Below are 22,556 nucleotides of genomic sequence, written 5' to 3'. Positions count from 1 at the left end.
AACTAGTAGAGTCAGAACTAGTTGCTTATAAGCATAAGGAGCTATCTTCACTATTATATTTTTATGAGACTCTAAAAAGAGTTCAGGAGGGTGATTTATTTCCCACCAGCTTCCTTGCTTGGATTCAATTCCATTATCATCGTGCCTGCCCTAGAAAACCTCATTGCCAGGAAACTCATCATCATGGAGATTGAATCAGCTCACATTTCATCAGTACCTTTGGTTGCCTCTCACCCTCTGATTAGAGGGCAGAGCAAAAAACAAAAAATTTCCCCCTCAAACCTCCATTTAAAGACAGCTCAGGAGCCCAGCCTTCATCTTACTTGTCTCCTGAGGAACCTGAATGCAGGCCAAGAAGCAACAGTTTGGTTAAAACTGAACATGGAACAACTAATTGGTTTAAGATTGGAAAAGTAGTATGACAAGGCTGTCACCTTATTGTCACCTGATTTAACTTATATACAGAGTCTGTTGTGGTTCAGTCATTCGATCATGTCCATATCTTCATGACCTCATAGACCACAGCATGCCAGACATTTTTACCCTCCACATCATGCAAAATGCCATGCTGGATGAATAAAAGCCAGAATTAAGGCTGCTGGCAGAATTATCAACCATGTCAGATATGCAGATGCCACTCTGATGGCAGAAAATGAAGAGCAATTATGTAGCCTCTTGATAAGGGTGAAAGAGAATTTTTTTAAAGCAGGCTTATATACCAACTTTCTAGTGATTTAACATCCACTTTATTATTATGTTTAAACCATACATAGCAATACAAGAAATATTAAAACTAAATCTAATCAGTCACGCAACAGTGATAAACAATACCACACAATAGCACAAATTTAGAACAGAAAGCTTTCTGTTCAGAAAGTGGGCACATTTATTTAAGCTGGCAACACAGTTTAAAAACAGGAAAAAGGGGGGAAAATACAACCAGAATGAAATATCCTTAGGTCTGCATGCACAGAGCATTTATTAAAAGCTTAATAATGTGCGAATCACCGTGTTAAGCCCTGGGGATACTAATGGACTAGTTAGTCCCTGCTGTCAAGGAGCTCATATTCTTTTTTATGCCTCTCATTTTTTTCTTTTCTTTGGAGGGGGGAAGGCAATTGAGGTTAAGTGACTTGCCCAAGGTCACAGCCAGTGTCAATTGTCTGAGGCCAAATTTGAACTCAGGTCCTCCTGACTCCAGGGCCAGTGCTCTATTCACTGCACCACCTAGCTGCCCCAAGGAGCTCATATTCTAATAGATGAAACAACACATGGAAGATTTCAGCAGCATGTCAGATAGAAAGGTCTCATGGTCTGTAGAGTGCAGCACAGCAAATCAGATTGTAATGCCCCTTCTATGATAATATTTCTATGGATGTAACATCAGTTTCTGATAGTGAACCATTTGACAGTGCTGAGGATTTCGACTGCGAGAACTTTCTTTTTTGGGTCTTCAATACCTGTGGCTGTAGCATCTGCAGGACAAGCTGTCAGGTTACATCTCCACAAGTGTTTCCCAGGAAGATGGCTAAGTATACTGGGCTGGAAGCATTACTATTCCCAGGGCTCTTAGGTTCAGGGTCCTGAGTTGTTTCCTTAGGAGTCTGAGGGGAGATGATCAAGGTGGTGGTGATCTGACTTGCCTGGCACATGCAATCTCCTCTCTTTCCCTCAGGATACCTCGATGCTTCAGGTAGGTTGGCTTGCCTGCTAACAGTTGGGAACGATGGTTGACTCCCTTTCCACAGGACTGACTTCCTCTGAAAATAGTTATGAGGGCTGCACTGAAAGCAAGACAGGTGGTCTGAGGAGTGCTGTCTCTCCTAGGGCTCCTGTGCTTATCTTCCTGTTATGGCAATTGGTCAGCAGTTTTTGCTGGTAGTACTAAGTGGGACCCTTTGACATTTTTGTGGGGCAAGGGGTGGTTGATTGAAAGCAGGTCTGGTGGAGAGCATTAATATTTCCAAAGTTCTTGGGTTCAGGGTCTTGGGCTATCTCTATCAGGGTCTAAGGGGAAATAGTAGGTCAAAGTGGTGGTGGCTGTGTTTTGACTACCCTGGCACATATTGTCTTTCTTTCTCCCAAGTTGCCTTGTCCCACTGCCTGGGCAGGTTTGTCTGCTTTGTGTGTAGCAACTGCTTGACAGTTAGTGGGATGACTCTTCTTCACAGCTGTTGCTCTCTGGGTGATGGTTGGGTGGTCTGGACTTGCACCAACATAATTTAAAAACTTTCAAAGACAGAAAATTGTTTTAATTTTATTCAGATGAGCTCCTTCATATAGGTCAGGTATATAAATCTAATTTTTCCTTTTCAATATGGGAAGTCTATTAGTTTTTCCAAAAAGAGTGATGCCTAGTTATTAAAGTGCTGCCAAAGGTAAGCACCTTGTGGTAGGGTAGGTGGGGTGGTTTGTTATCCATCATCCTGCTTTCTCCTCTCTTCCAGTCCTGTACCCCAATTCTCTGGCTTTAGCATCCTCATGGGCAGTGCTCCCACTCAAGGCATGCTCACCACCAGTCTTTGGAGTTCTACACCCTGCTACAAGAGGTTCTACAGATCCTATTCGTTAATACTTTTGGGCAGATGAGCCTCCTCACTGAAACACAAGAGTAGATATGTGGTCTAAAACTGTTCAGTGTTAAAACAAAGATTGCATAGTGTTCAGATTATCACAATTAACTGGGCAGGTCTTTCTACTAGATAAGTCACAGCTGATGGACTAAATAGGATTTGTAAAAAAGGTCTAGAAATTTCATTAAGTGTGTCATTACCACAAAGGCCCATGTTTTTAAAACACCATTATTCTTGTAAAGAATCACAGAACTTCATGATCTCAGAAGAATCAACGCTGTAGGTGATTCAAACAGCAATGAAAAGACACAAGTATGCTGCACTGCATTACCAATAATGACTTATGTGTGAGAAGTGGGGTAAGAGACATCATTAAGCAGGACATATATGACTGGAAAAGATTACACATAAAGCATAACAGAGGGAAAGCCTGCATTGGTATTCATTCCCCAGAACTAGAGTGAGGCCTGAGGTGTACACAATGATTTATGGAAAGACACGGGCAAGAGAAACAGAGTCAGGTCTGGACTGATGGCAATCAATACACTTGAAGGGAGAACCCTCAGCAATGAGATCACACATCCATGGCATCCATAAGAGGCAAGGTTGAGCCAAGTAAGTTGTCTGTGTTTTTATCAAAGGACTGCTCTCTGCTAATATGATCACTGTTGCTGGTCTCAAGGTTTGGGTAAAAACAAGCAAAATAAAACCTTTCTCCTCTATCCTAGTTTCCAAAGAGTTGATAGAATCTCATGGGGTATAAGAACTCTCTTGGCCCACCTCCTTAAAAGCTGTAATTTCCTAAAAGAAAGTAGTAACAAGTAGAAACAAGTTCCAGAGGTTGTAACTACTAAATCTGAGTAAACTGGCTGTCCATGCTGGTCAGAAGCATATTTGATCCAATATTTAGATTGGCAAAATGACTTTATACTGTTACTCTCAACTCCTCTAGTCTAAGTAATCTTCAGAGTGGCTAGTACTAAAGGGTGAAAGCTTTGCAGCAAAGTAGCCCTGGAAGTATGTATACGGAATTAAACAGATCCAGGTGGTCAGATTTCAAATCTAATTCTGGATTACCCCTCACCGGAGAGCTTCTGAGAAGCCTGGAATGGAATGTCTGCAACTGGCACATAGTAAACCAGTGCTCTCTGGAGGCGAGAATGAAGAGGATTAAATAGTATAAAATCCTGTTCCAGGAGTGTCAAACATGCTGTCTGCAGCATTAAGTACAGTGTGAACTATTTTAATTACATTAAACTGTAAGTGGGAAATATTTAAAAAAATAATTAAAAATACGTGTTTTTCTAAGTCGATATGCAGCCACAGGAATCTTTACGTATGGTTTGGTGGCTTCCATTTCTACTTGAGTCTGACACCACTGCTTTTAATCATGTTCTGATTCATGTGACTATTTGCCAATAAAGATTGGTGAAGTTGGAACTTGTTTTCATTTCTACCCACAGTGACAGTTGGGATCTACCATGTGTACAATCCAGAGCAAAGGTCAGGGAAGCCAAAATCTGGGATCTCTGAAGAATATTTGATTAAGAAAGAGCAAATCTAAGCTGGAGAAAGTCTATGGGGAAAGCACATGGCAAGCAATTAGTAGGGACAATCTATTTCTCAGTGTACAACTTATTTCCAAAGAACTCTCTGTAAAGCAACAGCCTATTATAAGATTATGGTAAGACTTTGGGGATCCCTGTATAAGAAGCTGAACTAAACTGCCACCTCAGAGAGCTCTTTTTATACAGATATTCAAACTGAGAACGTCAGTAAAAAATACAAAGTGCAATGGTACCACTGAAAGCTTTATTCAAATACTAACAAAAGCTTGGAATAAATAATAGTTTGAAGCCTTTCCTTCGGCGGACAAATTCACTAAATATCTGCTCCTTAATGTTTTTCTGTTACTATTATAGACTTTGAGACAAACTTTCAATTGCTATATAAATATCAGCTATCATTATACCTTCTTCCACTTCAAATTTTGTTATTTTTTTTTACCCTTTCTCCATCTCAATTGGTTGTCCATTCTTTCAAAGACTGCTCTGTGTTCTCAGTGAATATATTCTAGAACACTCAACTCCCTGAAGAGCAGCATTATGACAATAGAAAACATTCTTTCTTTTGACTTAATTGCATACTGCTATCCTGTTGGTTGAAATAAAATTATCATCATAAAGTATAAATTGACTAAACCACATCACAGATAGGGAAATAATACCGTTTTGAACAGAAACAGATTCAATAATTTCTTTCTCAGAAACAATCTAATTAGTTTTATGTAGTGATAATTGAGGGACATTTTATCTCAAAGACTCTCAAGGGTTTTCTGACTATGAACAATAGAACCTAAGAAATAACTTCTGGGATCTAGAAGGGAGTAGTAATCCTTTAGACACTCAAACACTTTATTGGATAGTTTTTCATCAACTTTTTTTCTTTTACTGGTAATTTTGGCAAATGATTAAAATAAATATTGGCTTTTATTATGCCAAATATTACTTCAAAGAATTTCATTCAAGCTCTGCTCTCATCAAGGTGTAGAAGTTAACCTGGGTTCTACAAGGCTGAAGAGTTTAAATTCTAGCATGATCTACCTCATTGAAAAGACTTCAAATACATTCCTGGTTAACAGACTGTATCACCATTAGGTATTTTGGCTGTGGCAACCTAGTTTGAGCCACTAATTCAGATCGATTGAAGTGTCCGAAGCAACAAAATTAAAATATGGATAAAAGGTTAAGTGGTCTCTTTTATTTATGAATCATTTACAGAGAAAACTGTATATTCTTTCCGTGGTCACTATGAAAATTATAAGCTTATAAAATTGTGAAATAGTAATGTAGTTGGAAGTATTTGACGATCTGTATTTTCCCAGATACTGTTTTATTTAATGCCCTAATAATAGAATATGAAAAATATACCATGAAAAGTAAGAAATTTACTATAATTCAGGTGAAAAAATATGGTAACCCTAGAAAGTTTTATTTGATGAACAATTTTACTAGCAACTTGAGACAAAATTGTTAAGCCCTAGTGCTCAAGAAATAATGAATTAGATGAAGTTGTACGAATTCTTATCACTAATTTCTAGTTAAAAAAAAAAAAAAGACATTGGCTTCTGTAGTAGCATTCTATTACACTGAATCTATTTTCTATCTGGGGCCATTTGGTTTTCCCAAAAATTTGAAGGTTCTGGACAACAGAATGCTGTGACTTGTTCATCCATGGCTGAAAACTGAATTGGGAATCAGGGGACCTGGATGACTGTAAAATTTTATTATTAGTGTATGAATAGTCATGGAAAAAATGATCAACTTCAATACCACAAATGATTATGGTAAAACTTTGAATAGTTAACATCCACAAGTCTTCAAATAAAATCTATACTCTTTAAATAATGCTAATACATAATAAGTGTTTGTTGACTGACTTGGTCATTAAATAAAAAAAATGTGCCAATTAATTGGTAGTTAAGATTTAAAAATTATAACTGGAATTACATTTCCATATATGCATAGTTTGTAGAATGTCAGTTCCTCTCCATTTTCCCCACCAGACTGTTGAAGCTAAAGCTGTTTTCGTTGCCAAAAATTTCTTACTGCCTTCAGATTGGAGCCCCCTCCCCCTTCTATGTATGGGTAACGAAATGTGTAGCCAAGAATGAAGTCATACGTACAGCTGTAACTATTTTTAAATCGCTAACCTAATTTGGCAACATTTTAAGGTATAGCTGAGTTATGAACTAGTTATGTCACTATTCTCTTTCTTAAAAAAAAAAAAACTACACCCCCACCCTCCACCCCGCCCCAATGCTGCAGAAAATGTCTCTAATTCAAAATAAAGCGCTACAGCCTGGCAAGTATCATTTGTCAAAGACGCGCTGGGGGAGAAGTGACAGTTTAGAGAGGGGTTCCCACCTATCTGGCTTCCAGTCCTCGGCTCGATTCACACTTGAACCTGCCTAGAGTCGTTTCTTCGGGTGAAATTCCTAGAAAGAAGGGCGGCGGCATGCGGCAGGCTCTTAATGAAGTTTGGGAAGACGAGGGGGAGGTGACGAACGGAGGGAAGAGGATGGGAGCAAACCCCAGAGCCGCGATCGCGGGTGTCCGAGGCCGGGGTCCTTCCGGGATGCTGGCGCCCCAAGGAGGGTCTTTCTTTAACCAGGCCCCAGTCAGGGATTTGGTTCTGGGTCTTGGGGCTGCAGGCGAGAGGAGGGGGAGGGGAGGCCTCCGGCCCCGAGGGGAAAGAGCCGGGTCACTGCTCATACGGCCAGGGACGCAGGGTGTGTCCCGCGGGGCTGCGGCTGCCTCCACAGTCACAATGTGAGCTCCGAGGGTGGAGGGCGGGGGAAGAGGGGAGCGGGAGCGAGAGGAAGGCGATCGGGCCCGGTGAGGCCCGGGAGGAAAAGGAGGAGGAGGTAGCCCGGCGGGACGGCCAGGGTAGTGGCGGTGACGGCAGTTGGGGCAGGGGAGGGGCAGGAGGAGGACAGCGCCATTCCGGACCCGGCCACTCCCTCCTTTTAGTCCGTCAGCCCCGCGGTTCACTCCCTCCCTCTCCGTCTCCCGGAGCTCAGCTCAGCCCAGTGAGTGACGGGCTTCCGCTTTGCCGCCGCCCGCCCGTCCGCCGCGGTCTCTTCGGCTTCGGAGTTCCTGCTCGCCCTCTCTCTCTCTCTTTCCCTTCCACCTTCCCTTTCTCTCCCATGGCCCCGGCTCGTTGCGGCGCCCTGGGCATGCTGCGCTGAGTCCGGGACCGCCCTTCTGCCCCCTCCTTCCCCCCGCCCCGGCTCTTCCTCCCTCCCTGACCCCGGGCGCCTGGAGCCGCTTTCATCCCCTGCCCGCAATCCTCACCCGGAGCCCGGCCGAGCTGTCCTGGGGGGAGGGGGGGAAGGGAGGAGAGAAGTAAGGAGACACCGAGAGCCTGCGAGCGAGAGCCGGGGAGCCGCGGGAGGAAGGAGAACGAGGAGTAGGAGGGGGAGCAGCCGCAGCAGCCGCGGGGGCCATGACCGTGGAGCAGAATGTGCTGCAGCAGAGCACCTCCCAGAAGGTGAGTGAGTCGGCCGGTCCGGGCGGGCGCGCCCCCGCCCCATCCCCCGCCCCCGCGCGCCACGCTCACGTTTGTTGACTTTCTCCGGCTTCCCCTCCCCCGTGGCCTTCGCCTCTCCGGACCCGCCGCCCCGGCCCTTCTGTGCCTCCGTTTCCCTTTCTTCCTTTCATTTTCCCTCCTCCTCGTCCTCTAGCCTGCCGGGCCGGGTCACTCCATTACCCACAATTTAGGAAGTGCCAAGCATAGGCCGAGCGCCGCCGGAGGAGGCAGACCCCTCCCTCCCCCGGTGCGGAACCCCGGAGCGTCCTCCCGGAGCGTCCTCCGAGCTCCACGGCTGCACTTGGGCACTGCCCGGGCCTGGAGCTCCCGGGAGATGGGGTCCGAGGCGTGCGGGAGCCCCGCGACCCCCGGTCCCGCCTGGCGGGCTGCTTCTTCCTCTTTCGTTCATTTGGTCCCTTTGGCCCCAGAACTTCCTTTCCAACACTGGCTGCCCTTCCGCCCCCAGTAACCGATGGATTCAGGTTGTCTGTCTGGGGGGAGCCGAAATGGAGGTTTTTGTTTTTTATGTATTTTAGGGGGTGCACTTGAGTTGAACAGGTTCCGCCACTTGCACTCCTGCTGTGGGGTTGTTTTTATTGTGCCCTGTCGGGTTCCTTTTTGAAGTTCATCCTAATGAAATTTTTAAAAAAGAGAGAGAAAGAATAATTCCTCTTTATGTACTTAATGTGGACGTTAAGGTCAGAATAACCAGGTCTCTGTCAGGTGGGTCCTTTGTGTGAAGACGTATTTTGTTTTTGCCAACTTTTAGGCCACAAGCTGTCGCTGAAAAAGGGAAGAACCTCTTTGACCAAATTCATACTATAGAAACCTTTAAGTTTGACCTTGTTCCATTTTTGACAGATTACCCTTTAGACAAAAAACAAACGGGTCAGATCCTACTAGAGTTAAAAATGTTGGCAACAAGATTTTTTTAACGGGGGGAAGAGGAAAGGAACAAGTATTTATTAAGTGTCTTATATGTGGCAAGAACTTTACATATATTATCTTATTTGATCTTGGTTATAACCCTGGGAAGTAGGTGCCATTATTCTATCTCCATTATGCAGTTGAGGAAACTGAGGCGGACAGCAGGCAAAATCTTAATTCTGTAACGGTGGATTGTGTGAGAGGTTCATGTTGTCAGATTCTGCCTTCAGAATCTTGTCTCTGAACCATTTCAGGAGAGAACAGTAAACTGACTTAGAATTTCTTTTTAGTCTGTGTTAGAAACAGTCGAATAGGCAATTTTTAATTAGTCTAGTGATTATGAGAGAACCGAAGTTCATTGTGAAAAATTTGTAAAACAGACAGATGCTTTTTTTTTTCCAGATGAGTACCCTATCATTTTGGAGTAGTGACATTCTAACCAAGCATGTTTGTTTTCTTGATTTGCCACATCTTCAAAGTATCTGGCTATCGATCTTGAGTTCTTTTTTCTAACTTTGAATTATAATTAATCATTAATACTATATTAAAATATTAGTTAATAAATATCTTAAAACATTAGTTGATAGTATAATTAATTTAAAAATTTTAATGCTCCTTGAGATAATTGTAGATGCCTTATGAGGTATGAGGAAATAATTACAGGTTTAATTTACCTTCTTACTCTTTAAATTTCATCTGAAAGCACATTAAACAGAAGTTTAGTTGAAAGAGCTTCTGGACTTGGAATTCAGAGAGAATTGGGTTTGATTACTTACTAGCTGTTTATATGGTTGCCAAGTTGCTTGACCCCTCTTAAGTCTCAGTTTACTCATCTTGTAAAAGAAGAATAATTCCAGGTTTTTGCTTTACAGGATTGTACTGAGACTCAAATGAGATATTTTACTTAGAGCACTTTGTAAACCTTAAAGCCCTATATAAATGTCATATATTATTATAATCCCTGACTCCTCCATTCAAAAATAAATCTAGAGTTTGAAGAGATCTTAGAAATGATTTAACTCAACTCCGTCATTTTAATGAACCTCTTTTGAAAAGGAGAGGGATTGTTAAATTGAAATATTCCAACTATACCTGATAATTCACAGTATATATCTTACTATATTAGGGTTTATTGGAAGAAAGATTGAAACTTCAAACTCTGTCTACGCACTACATTTTAGTTAGCAACTAACAAAGAATGCTATTAGCTAACTGTTAAGCCCTATGGCAGAGAAAGGAAGATTGGACGTAAGAGGAAAAAATCACTCAGAACAGAAGGGAAATACAAAGAAATAAGGAGGTGCCAAGGATAAAAAGAAAAGGTACAACTAACATTTACTCCAAGTGCCTATTCTTGGGCTATAACAGCTCTAAGAAATATTCTAATTCAGAGTTTATCAATGTATTCTTTATAGTGGGGGGAATCTCTTGGTGGTGATGATTACTCCTCCTCTTGCTATTACTACTACTGGTATTTATATGCTATTAGCATGTTAAGATTTTCAGATTGCTTTATATACATTATTATTTGAATTTTATGATAATCCTATGAAGCAGGTGTTATTGTCATCTCTATTTTAGTAATTAGGAAACTGAAGTTTAGAAAAGCTAAGTGAATTATACCCAGAGTCACACAACTGGTAAATATCAGGTGGGAGTTGAACCCAGGTCTTCCTAACTCCTTGTTCAACACCTTTGTCATCTATACCATATTATCCCACAAGCTGGTACTCTTTTGGGGTTTAATTAATAATTTGCATAAGATGATTTAGTAGAGGCAGGGTGTTATGTTCTAGATGATTTTGGACTAGAAATCATTAGATTTGAATTTTAGTCCCATCTTTTTTCTAATCACACAGCCACCATCCTAATTTAGGCTCCCATCACTTCTCACCTGGATTTTTGCAGTGACTTCCTAATTGGCCTCTGTCTCTGAAGTCTCTCTTCTTTCCAATGAATAATTCTACGCAGCTGCCCAAGTGATTTTCTTAAAATGTAGATCTGAACCACATTACCCCCCCTACTTAGTAAATTCCATTTTACGCCTATTGCCTCCTGGTTTGCTTTTAAGGCTCTTTACAGCCTGACTGTAACCTGTCTTTCCAGCCTCAATTTGCCTTCCTCCACTTCTAGCACTGGATGGTTCAGCCCAACTGGCCTTCTACATACAGTACTTTGTCCATCACAAATGTTACATTTCTTAAGTGTCTTTATACTTGTTACATCATAGGCCTGGAATGTACCCTCTTCTTCCTCCTTCTAGACTCTCTGCCTTCCTTTAAGGCATAACTCAAGCACTGCCGCCTTCTAGATGAAGCCTTTCTTGATTCCCTCCCTAACTACTATGTTTGTTTAGTACTCATTTTGTATGTTATCTGTATGCATATTGTCTTTTCACTTAGAATAGTAACAATAGGAATAACTGGCGTTTATATAGCACTTTAAGGTTTGCAAAGAACTGTATGCATGTTACCTCATTTGAGCTTTCCAACAACCTATAAGCTACGTACTTCTATTATCCCCATTTTATAGATGAGGAAACTGAGGCAGGTAGAGGTTAACTGACTTACCCAGGGGCATAAGTGTCTGAGGTAGTACTTGAACTTCAGTCTTCTTCACCACAAAGGAACTTTCTTCCTCTCTGTGGCACCTCAAAACTAGAAGAATATAAATTCCTTGACAATAGGGAATATTCTACTTCTTTTCCTCTCACTGACTTTTTAACTGTTTGTGTTTGTTAAGTCTATAATAAAAAAAAATTAAAACCAGCAGGAAAGACATTTTCAGGGAGTCAGTAAACTAGCAGAAGGCTCCTTTCAGATAGTAGGAGAAGATAATTCTAGAAAGGTTGCATTTACATCTTGCTTAAGGAGCTTTAGTGTAAGACCAAGGAATTTGGACTTCTATAGAACAGTGGAATCATTGAAGAAATTTTGATCAAGGGACTGATCTAAGTTTAGACTCTTTTGCCTCTTCAACCTATTCTACACACTACAGTGATATTGTTCTAAAATACTTTCATCTTATCATTCTACTAATCAAAAATATTTTAATGACTCCATTGTTTATCTGTTTTCCAAATAAAATCTTATTTCCTATTAACACTTCAGATCTTGGCACTGACACTGGATAGACTTATTATTATTAGGCCAGTGAACAAAGTAGTAGGCCCTAAGTTTTTGAGCCTCAGTTTTCTCATCTGTAAAATAAGGATGCTCATAACTTGTGTTTCTCACTCATAGAGTTGCTGTGAAAAATGTTTGAACTATTATTACTGTAATATTCCAACCACATCCCTTCACTCCTCAACTCTGAATATGCCTAAGTGCATTACTAAAAATAAAGGAGAGGATAGGGAGTTAAGAGTTGGACATTACAGATGAAAAGGGCAAAAATGCATGCATGAACTAAAAATAGATACTTCACTCTTCATTAGTTTGTCTTTCCATTCTTCTCTGTATTCATCATAGTCATCATTTCTAAAGAGAACAGTAATATTCCATTGTATTCATTTGATATAATTTTTTCTCCTTTCCTAGTTAATGGGCATCTACTTTATTTCCAGGTATTTGCTATCACAAGAAGTTCTGTTATCAATATTTTGCAGTATAGTAGGACTTTGTTCTTATCAGAGTTCTTCTCCCTGAATCGGATACCTAGTAGTGGAATCTCTGAATCAGAGGTTATGGGCAGTTGTTTGATGTGTGTAATTCTATATTGCTTTCCAAAATAGTTGTCCTAGTTCACAGCTCTACCAGCAATTGCATTAGTGTGTCTGTCTTTTTGAAATCCCTCCAACATTGACTTGTATCTTTGCCTGTTTGATGGATATGAGCTGAAATCTCAGTGTTGTTTTGATTTTCATTTCTCTTATTATTTGGAGTCTTAATAGTTTGTAATTTTTTTTTGAGAACTCTTTGTTCCTATCCTTTGACTACTCTGTGTTTGTGTATGCATGTATGCATGTATGTATGTATGCATGTATGTTAGTTGGACATTGCCACTACCCAGATACACAGGGCCTTGTCACCTCACACATGGACTGATGTAAATAGCCTGCTGGTTGGTCTCCCTGCTTCAAGTCTTTACCGACTCTAATCCATGCTCCATTCAGCTGTCGGTGATCTTCCTAAAGTGCAAGTTTGACCGTGTCACCCCCATTTGGTCAACTCTGGTGGCACTCTGTAGTTTCTAGGATCAAATATAAAATCCTCTGTTTGGCTTTTAAAGTCCTAACTACAAGCTAACGGACACCTCTAATGGATGCATTTCTATTTATCAGTTCTTTCTTTGAATGCAGATAGTGCCTTCCTTTGTAGTTAATTAGTTAATTTGGGTATTTATAATAGTCAAAATGACTTACTTTGCTCTTCATTATTTCATGCAAATCTATCCATGTTTTTCTAAGATCATCGAGCTCGTTATTTCTTATAGCACACTAACGTTTCATCACATTCCAATACCACAACTTGCTCAGTCATTCTGCAATTGATGAGCCTCCTCGCAATTTCCAGTTCTTTGCCACCACAAAGAGCTGCTATAAACATTTAGAACATATGAATTCTTTTCCTTTTTCCCAGGTCATCTTTGGAAATAGACCTAGTAGTGGTATGGCTGGATCAAAGGGTATAGGCAGTTTAATAACTCTTTGGGAATATTTCCAGATTGCTCTCCGAAATGGTTGGATGAGTTCACAATAACATTAAATTAGTGTCCCAGTTCTCCCACATCTCCTCCAACATTTATCACTTTCCTCTTCAATTATTTTAGCCAATCTCATAGATATAAAATGATTATCTTAAGATTTTTAAATTTGTATTTCTATAATCAATAATGATTTAGAACATTTTTTCATATGACTATAAGTTGTTTTAATTTCTTTATCTAAAAACTGCCTGTTCATATCCTTTGGCCATTTGTCAATTGGGGAATGACTTGTATTCTTATAGATTTGACAGAGTTCTTTATATATTTGAGATGGGAGATCTTTTTATCTGTGGAACTGTCTATAACTTCCCGCCCCCTCCCCCTCCCAGTTTTCACCTTCTGATCTTAGCTAGACATTTGTATTATTTGTACAAAACCTTTTTAACTTAATGTAATCAGAATTATCCATTTTTCATCTTACGGTGCTCTCTATCTCTTGTTTGTTCATAAATTGTTCACCTTATCCATAAGTGTAACAGGTAATGTGTTGCATGTTCTTCAAATTTTCTTGTAAAATCTTTTTTTATATCTAGGTCATGTATCCATGTTGACCTTATCTTGGTAAATTGTGTAAAATATTGGTCTATGCCCAGTTTCTGCCAGACTGCTTTCCAGCTTTCTGAACAGTTTTCACCAAATAATGAATTCTTATCCTGAAAACTTAAGTTTTTACACTTGTCAAACACTAGGTTACTATATTCATTTGCTTTGCTGTAAATTGTATATCTACTTTGTTCCATTGATCTATCTTTCCATTTCTTAGCCAGTACAGTAAGATAGTTTTGATAATTACTGCCTTATAATATAGTTTAAGATTTGGTACTGCTAAATCTCCTTCCTTTAAATTTTTCCCCCATTAGTTTCTTTGATATTCTTGACCTTTTGTTTTTACAAATGAATTTGGTCATTTTTTTCTAGCTCAGTAAAAAAAGTTTTTTTGCAATTTAGTTGGGATGGCATTGAATATATAGATGAATTTTGGTAAAATTGCCATTTTTTATGTTGGCCTTGCCCCTACCCATGAACAATTAATATCTCTCCATTTGTTAAAATCTGATTTTATTTGTATACAAAGTTTTTAGATGATTTTGTTCATGTAGTTCCTGGGTTTGTTTTAGCAGGTATACTCCTAGGTATTTTATACTGTCTAGAGTTATTTCAAATGGGATATCTCTAGCTTTCTCTTCCTGAAGACTCCTGTTGGTGATATATAGGAATGCTGATGATTTATGTGGGTTTACTTTATATCCTGATATTTTGCTGAAGTTATTAATTATTTCAATTAACTTTTTAGTTGAATCTTTATAATTTTCTAAGTATATCATCATATCGTCTGCAGAGATAGTTTTATTACCTCATTGCCCATTCCGATTCCTTCTATTTCTTTTTCTTCTCTTATTGCTTATGCTAGGATTTCAAGTACAATATTGAATAATATTGGTGACAGAGGGCATCCTTGTTAAAACACCTGATCTTACTGGGAAGGCTTCTAGCTTATCCTCATTACAAATAATGCTTGCTTGATGGTTTTAGGTAAATGCTTCTTATCAATTTGAAGAAAAAAAGTCCCTTTACGTAAACTTTCAATTGTTTTTAAAAGAAATGAGTGTTGTGCTATATCAAATGCTTTATATGCATCTATTGATATAATTATATGATTTTGTTACTTTTATTATTGATATAATCACTTATGTTAATAGTTTTCCTTATGTTAAATCTTCCCTGAATTCTTGGTATGAATCCCGTTTGGTCATAAGGTATATAATCTTTGTAATATATTCTTGTAATCTTTTAGCTAGTATTTTATTTAGGGTTTTTGCATTCATATTCTTTAATGAAATTGGTCTATAATTTTCTTTGTTTTTACTCTTCCTAGTTTAGGTATCAGTGTCATAATTATTTCATAAGACGAGTTTGGTAGGACCCCTTCTTTGGCTATTATTCCAGATAATTTATTTAATATTGGAATTAGTTGGTCTTCAAATGTTTAATAGAATCACTTGTAAATCTATCTGGTCCTGGTGCTTTTTTCTTTAGGTAGCTCATTTATGGCCTGTTCAGTTTCTTTTTATTTTCTAAAATCAGTCTATTTATATTCTGTTTCTTCTTCTGTTAATCGAGGCAGTTTATATTTTTGTATATATTCTTCCATTTCACTTTATTACATTTATTGGCATGCATTTGGGCAAAAGAACTTACAATTGTTTTGATTTCATCTTTATTAGTGGCATAGTCATCCTTTTCATTTTTAATACTGGTGATTTGGTATTCTTCTCTTCCTCTTTTAATCACATTAACCAATGGTTTATCTATTTTATTGGCTTTTTCATATGCCAGCTCCTAGTTTCATTTATTAATTGAGTGGTTTTCTTATACCTAATTTTATTCATTTCACTTTAATTTTTAGGATTTTGAATTTAGTGTTTAATTGGGAATTTTCAATTTGTTCTTTTTCTAGTTTTTTTAATTATATACCCAATTCATTGGTCTGCTTTTTCTCTCTTTTATTGATGTAAGCATTTAGAGATATAAATTTTCCTCTGATTACTGCTTTTACTGTATGCCATAGCCTTTGATTTATTGTCTCATTATTTTCATTTGCTTTAATGAAATTGATTGTTACTAGGATTTGTTCTTTAACTCACTCATTCCTTACGATTAGGTTTTTTACTCTTTAATTAGTTTTTTTCCCCTATTTTTTTTGGTCCCTTATTAAATGTAACTTTTCTTGCATTGTAGTCTGTAAAGGAAGCATTTAAAGTTTATACTTTTGTGATTTTATCTATGAAATTTTCATGTTTTAATGTATGCTCAGTGTTTGTAAAGGTACCATGAACTGCCGAGAAAAAAGTGTATTCCTTTTTATTCCCATACATTTCTCTTCAGATATCTATCATATGTAGCTTATCTAAAATTCTATTCACTTCCTTGACTTTTTTCTTATTTATTTTTTTGGTTAGATTTATCTAGTTTTGAGAGGGGTAGATTAAAGTTCCCCACTATACTATTTCCAACTGTAATTCATTTAACTTTTCTTTTAAAAATTTAGAGGCTATACTTTAATGTATATAGATTTAGTACTGATATTTCTTAAGATAAGTCAATAGTGTGACATGGCAACCAAGAACCCCATTGTGATTTTAGGATATTTTAATATAAGTTTATAATCCAGACTGAGGGGAGGGGATTGATAGTTCAGTTGTGCTCTTTTCTTGTCAGACCACTTCTAGGGAAGCAGCATGGTATACTGGCTCTACAGTCAGAGGAACTTTGTTCAAATCCTATTACTTGCTCCCTGTGTGACTATGGGAAAAATCACTTTACTTCCCTAGGCCTCACTTTCCTCATCTGTAAAATGAGGAGATTGGATTAGATTGCCTTTGAGCTTTCTCTTGGCCTTACAATTATGATACTAGAACAGACATTCTCAAACTTTCCCTGTTCATGGTACCCTTAGTGGCTCAATAATTTTTTCATGGTCTCCCAGGCCAAAAGAAATAACTAATTGTTCCACTTATTAAGTAGTTGGGTCCGAACTACTTAATAAGTATTTATGTCCTAACAATTTACTTAGTAGCTATTTGAAAAAATAATACACATAAATGGAAAAAAAATTTGTTTAATTCTTAAATAACCGTAGTTATTTACTAATGGGTGTGTGTCTGTTGGGCAGTACTTCTTAATTGTTGGAATTAGATATGATACTCCTCCTCATTTCCTGTTCCACATTGATTTTCACATTTTCCTTGCTTTTTCTCACAGTAACCCCCCAAAACCCAGTTTTAGAAAGACATATTTGTTGCAAATAAGTTTTTAAAAGTTGCTGGAATAGCTAAAAGCGTATGTAACCAAAAACATATATCATACTTTAGAGAATGTTATACAAAGGAGGGTAGTGTGATTTAATGTTGAAACTGTGAGCTCCTTTGAGCTAGTAGTTGGTAAGTTGTTGTGTATTGCTGTGTTTCCCTTGAAAATTTAAAATATCCCTTGACGCCCTCATTAAGTTTGCTGTGGTGTTGTCATGCATGGTTTTGAATTGAGGCCCTAAGGTATTAGGTTTAGTTCTGCATGCCATGTTTTAGAAAGCGGATTTTTTAGAACATAGCGAGAGGAGCATGACTGGATAACAAGGGTGATGAGCAGAGACTTAAAAACTATGCCATAGAGAGATAGGTTGAAGGAATTGGGCCTGTTTAGCTAAGAAAATAAGAGACTAAAGATGGGGGTGGGAAGGGTAAGTCATAATACTTGTCTTTAATTACTGAAAGATACTCATATTAAAGAAGGGTTAGATTAGATTTGACACTGCTGGTGTGTAGGACCACTCACTGTCAGTGATTTCCAGATAAAGCGAGGAAGGCCTCCAGCTGTTTGTTTGCTGCATCTTTTGTGGTAAACGTTCAGGAGTAAATAGACAAGAATCATGAGATGGCCAGGCATGGCTAGGTCATGATCATCATCACCGGAGGGACCTCCACTTTGAGATCACAGATCAATTTGACTATTTTATGGCAACATTTTTCCCAACTGACAACTTTTAAAAATTTGTTTATGTAAGCAGTGCTTAAAATTTTATATAATCAAGATTATCTGTTTTACCTTTTATGATTACTTATATCCCCTGCATCATTAAGGATTTTACTATAATTGTACACTTAAATTTTTAAGTAATGTAACTTTTAATTTTCATTCAGTCATTGATTTTGAGAGACTGGGTTTTCCTATTTTAGTCTAGGCTGCAGGTGTAATCAGTGGTCACTCACAGGGCTGATCCTATCATTAATTGACCTAGAATCTTTGACATGCTCCATTTCTGACATGGGCAGATTTGTCACTTCTTAGGTAGTGTGGTGGTTGTCAGCTTCCCGGGGCTCACACTATATTAGTACAGGATTTAGTGCAGACTTCTCATTGGCTTAACCCACTTCAGCTCAGAACTCTTAGGCTCAGCCTCCCTGATAGCAGGGATTACTGTTGTGTCCACTACTCTGAGCATCTCTCTTACTTTTTAGATTGCTTGTCCAACATGTTGTAGCATGTAGTGTAAGACTGATCTAAGCCTGAATTCTCTCAAAATGCTGTCCCATTTTCCTATTCATCTTTATGAAATAGTGAATTTACCTATTTTGTTTTAGAACTCTACTCAGCTTCCATGACACTATACTGATTTTCTTGATGTTTTTCACTCTTCTTTCTGTCCTTTTTATCCTTATAATGCTTAACTATAGAAGTTAAGCTCTCCAAGGCCTAGGCATTGACACTCTTACTTTTACCTAGCAGCAGAACACCAGGGGTTCTTAACTTGGGGTCCATGAACTTTAAAAAATAAACATATTGTGATGAAGTATTTCAATATCATTGGTTTCTTTTGTAATCTTTGTAATTGTAATGAATACTTAAAAATTTTATATGATCCGTAGGCTTCACCAGACTGCCAGAAGGGTTTATGATAGCACAAAAAAGGGAAGAATTTCTGTTCTACACTCTTTTCCCTGGTGAATTAGCATTTCAGCCCTGCCTTGATTATTACAAAATCTACTTAGAGTAACTATAGTTTTCATAAGAAAAGCAGTTCGGAAACTTTTTTTTTGGACACATGCCTTTATCATCGTTGGTTACTAGGTCTGAAAGCTTCCTCTCCAGTGTAGTACATTAATTTTATTATCTCAGAATATTTCTTGGGGGCATTGCGTAGGTTAAGGGATTTACCCATGATCGTGGCTAGTGTTACAGAAGCAAAATTTGAACCAGGCCTTTTTTATCAATGCTGGCCTTCTTTCTACTGTCTTATGCTACCTCTCTTAGAAACATTAAAGTGCTATTTAAAAGTAGCAACAACAAATTATTATGATTATGGCCAGTATCTTTATTCCCAACTTGTCTCTTGTGCCTTTAATCCCAACTGTTTGTAGAACATGTTTTTCTTGTTCTTTATCTCCTTAAATTCAAGGTGCCTAAAACTATTTTTCTTTCAAATCGATTAGTTAATCCATAAGCATTAAGTTTGTACTATATATTTTTTCAATCAGCGAAAAGTTTCCTTCTCTCCTGCCCACTCCCTTCCCTCCCCAATGAGAACATCAGAAAAACAAAACCATTGTAACAACCATATAAACAAAACAAATTTCTGCATTGACCATGTCAAAACATACATGTTTCACTGCATTCAGAGGCCTTTATTTTTCTGTTAGGAGGTGTATAGCATATTTTATTATTAGTATTCTGGAACTGTGATTGGTCATCATATTGATCAGAGTTTCCAATTCTTTTAAAGTTATTTGTCTTTATCATAATTTTCATAGAAATTGTTCTTCTGGTTCTTTTTCTTCACTCTGCATCAGTTCATGTAATTCTCCCCAGATTTCTCTATATTCATCCTCATCATTTCTTATAGCGTAACACTATTCCATCACATTAATATACTGTAACTTGTCCAGCCATTCCCCAGTAGATCGGCACCCCCTCAGATTTACATTCTTTATCATCTCAACTAGAGCTAGAAATATTTTTGCATGTCCTTAGTTAGAATTTGTTTTTCTTAGGACTAATCCCTCCCTTAATTTGCCTTCTCTCTAATTCCTCCTTTCCCCTTGTTCCCTTTTGCTCATATTTTCCTGTAAAATGAAATATATTTTTTGTACCCAACTCTACGTGTCTGCATCTTCCCTCCTTTGACTTGTTCCATGAGGATGAGGATGCTTCTCCTTATTTGTGCACCTTGATTATATTAGATAATTTTTCCAGACCTTCCTCTCCTGTGGACTCTTCAGTGTATTCCTATTCCCTTCTCTGTTCTTCTCTTTAAAAAATCTCGTGCCTTCTCTAATTAGACTCCTTCTCTGACCACCCCCCCCCCCGCCCCACCCAATGATGATAGGGCTCAGATGAGTTTTGAGAATGATAGGACTCAGGGGAGACATATAGCCTTTCTTTATATTTGAAAGTAAACAGTTTGACTTCTTTGGCTTCTTATTCTTCTTTACATTTTTATGTTTCTAAACTCTTGTGTTTATGAAGTTTCTATGCAGCTGAGAAAATCAAGTTGATTCCATTTTGGTAATTGATTCTATTCTGTACTAACCACCCACATTTTGTGTAACTTCTTGAATCACATTTCTTTGTCTCTGAGTTAAGTTCAGAAGTCCATAATTTCAGAAATTCAGTCTTCCTGTAAATCACTGTTCCATCTTTGTGTCAAGGAGACCTATTATCTCTTCTTGCAAGGATACAGGTGGACACAACCAATCAGCTTTCCATAGCGACAAGGAAGAAAATCTTGTCCCTTCCACCAATAGAAACCAGATGACTTAATTCCAAGTCCTCTTCTATTTTTCCTAAACTACAGGAAGCCTTGTCAATGCTACCTCAGGGTCTTTTGGCATGCTGAGGAGCTAAATACCCCACTTAAATGAGTTACTGCTAGCCCTAGCAATAAATTTAATGTATTTGGAACTTTGTTGTCTCAGTTACTTTAATTTCAATCAGCTCTGGTCTTTCTTTGGAAGTCTTTTATTTCATTAAAGATCCATTCACCCTTGCCTCTCCACCCTCCCCTCCCAGAGGATTATACTCAATTTTGCTGAATAACTTATTCTTAGCTGTAAGTCTATACTTTCTGAAATAGCATATTCCAAAGTCTCCACTCCTTTAGAGTGGTGGCAGCTAAATTGTATATGATCCTAACTGTGGCTTCTTGGTACTTGGAAGTTGTTCTTTCATTCTGGCTTCTTGAAGTATTTTTTCTTTGACCTGAAAGCTTTGGATTTTGCATATAATATTTCTAGGAGTTTTCATTTTGGAGTTTGTTTCAGATGTCCAGTGGCTTTTTTCTATTTGTACTTTTCCCTCTGGATCAAATAAATATATCTGGGCAAATTTTTGGTCATTTGCCTTTGTTTTTAATGTTTCTTCTTGTCTCATGGATTCTTTGCCTTCTACTGATCTATTCTGATTTTTTGTATCTTTTGTGATAAGGAAGACCTGAGTTCAAATTTGGCCTTAAACACTTGATAACTATATGTACCTGAAGCAAGTCACTTAACCCTGCTTGGCTCAGTTTGTTCATCTGTAAAATGAACTGGAGAAGGGAATGGCAAACCACTGCAATATCTTTGCCAAGAAAACTCCAAAGGGGTTATGAAGATTTGACTGAACATCAAGTTTTACTGTGCTTGTTTGCTTCTGTATTTTATGAACTTTATCAATTTCATTGATCAATTACTTTATTTCTTACATAGCAGCAAATTGGATGATTATTGCTTGGTAATATGGCCTGAGATCTAGTATTACTAGGCCCTGTTTATTCAATTTTTGTTGTTGTTGCTAATTCTCTTGATATTCTTGACCTTTTAATCCTCTAGATGAATTTTGTTGTTATTTTTTCTAGGTTTATGTAGTAATTATTTGGTAGGTTGATTGGTATGGCACTAAGTAAATAAATCTAGGTAGTATTGTCATCTTTATCATCTTCACGTAGCCCACCCAGGAGCAATTACTATTTCTCCACTTTAGTTCTATATTTATCTGTGAACAGCATTTTGTAATTTTGTTCATATGGTTTCTGTGTGTGTCTTAGCAGGTAGACTCCCAAATATTTTATATTGTCTACACTGATTTTAAATGGAATTTTTGTTTATTTCCTGCTAGATTTTATTTGTAGTATATAGAAATGCTAATCATTTGTGAGGGTTTATTTTGTATCCTGCACCTTTACTAAAGTTGTTAATTGTTTCAACTAGTTTTTTAGTTGACTGTTTAGGGTTCTCTAAGTAAATCATCATGTCATCTACAAAAAGGGATAGTTTTATTTCCTTAATGCCTATGCTTATTTCTTCATTTTTTTTCTTTTCTAATTTCTATCACTGGCATTTCTAGTACAAGATTGAATAATAATGGTTATATTGGTCATCCCTCCTTTATTCCTAATCTCATTGGAAAGACTTACAGTTTATCTCCATTACAAATAATGCATGATCTTGGTTTTAGATAGATGCTACTTATCAGTTTAAGAAAAGCAACATTTATTCCTATGCTTTCTAGTATTTTTCATAGGGATGGGTATTGTATTTTATAAAGAGTTTTTTTCTGCATTTCTTGATGTAATCATATGATTTTTTTGTTGTTTTTTTGTTATTAATATGGTCAGTTATGCTTAGAGTTTCCCTAATATTGAACCAGGCCTTTGTCTATGGCATAAGTCCCACTTGGTCATAGTTTGTAATTTTTGTGACACATTGCTTTAATTTCCTTGATTTT

The 22,556-nt window shown here is 37.8% G+C and overlaps 1 protein-coding gene across 3 annotated transcripts in view; it reads left to right on the top strand.

Moving 5' to 3' along the window:
• Positions 1–6,895: 6,895 nt before the first annotated feature.
• USP25 (ubiquitin specific peptidase 25) overlaps positions 6,896–22,556 on the top strand; it is a 188,323-nt gene continuing 172,662 nt past the window's right edge. For all 3 annotated transcript variants that reach the window (XM_036744290.1, XM_036744291.1, XM_036744289.1), the window contains exon 1: positions 6,896–7,625. In XM_036744290.1, coding sequence (XP_036600185.1) covers positions 7,581–7,625 — 45 coding nt within the window. In that variant the 5' untranslated portion in view covers positions 6,896–7,580. The remainder of the gene's footprint in view (positions 7,626–22,556) is intronic.

Source organism: Trichosurus vulpecula, chromosome 2 (assembly GCF_011100635.1).
Source record: "Trichosurus vulpecula isolate mTriVul1 chromosome 2, mTriVul1.pri, whole genome shotgun sequence".
NCBI classification, from domain to species: domain Eukaryota; kingdom Metazoa; phylum Chordata; class Mammalia; order Diprotodontia; family Phalangeridae; genus Trichosurus; species Trichosurus vulpecula.
This window is presented reverse-complemented; position numbering and strand designations above follow the sequence as displayed.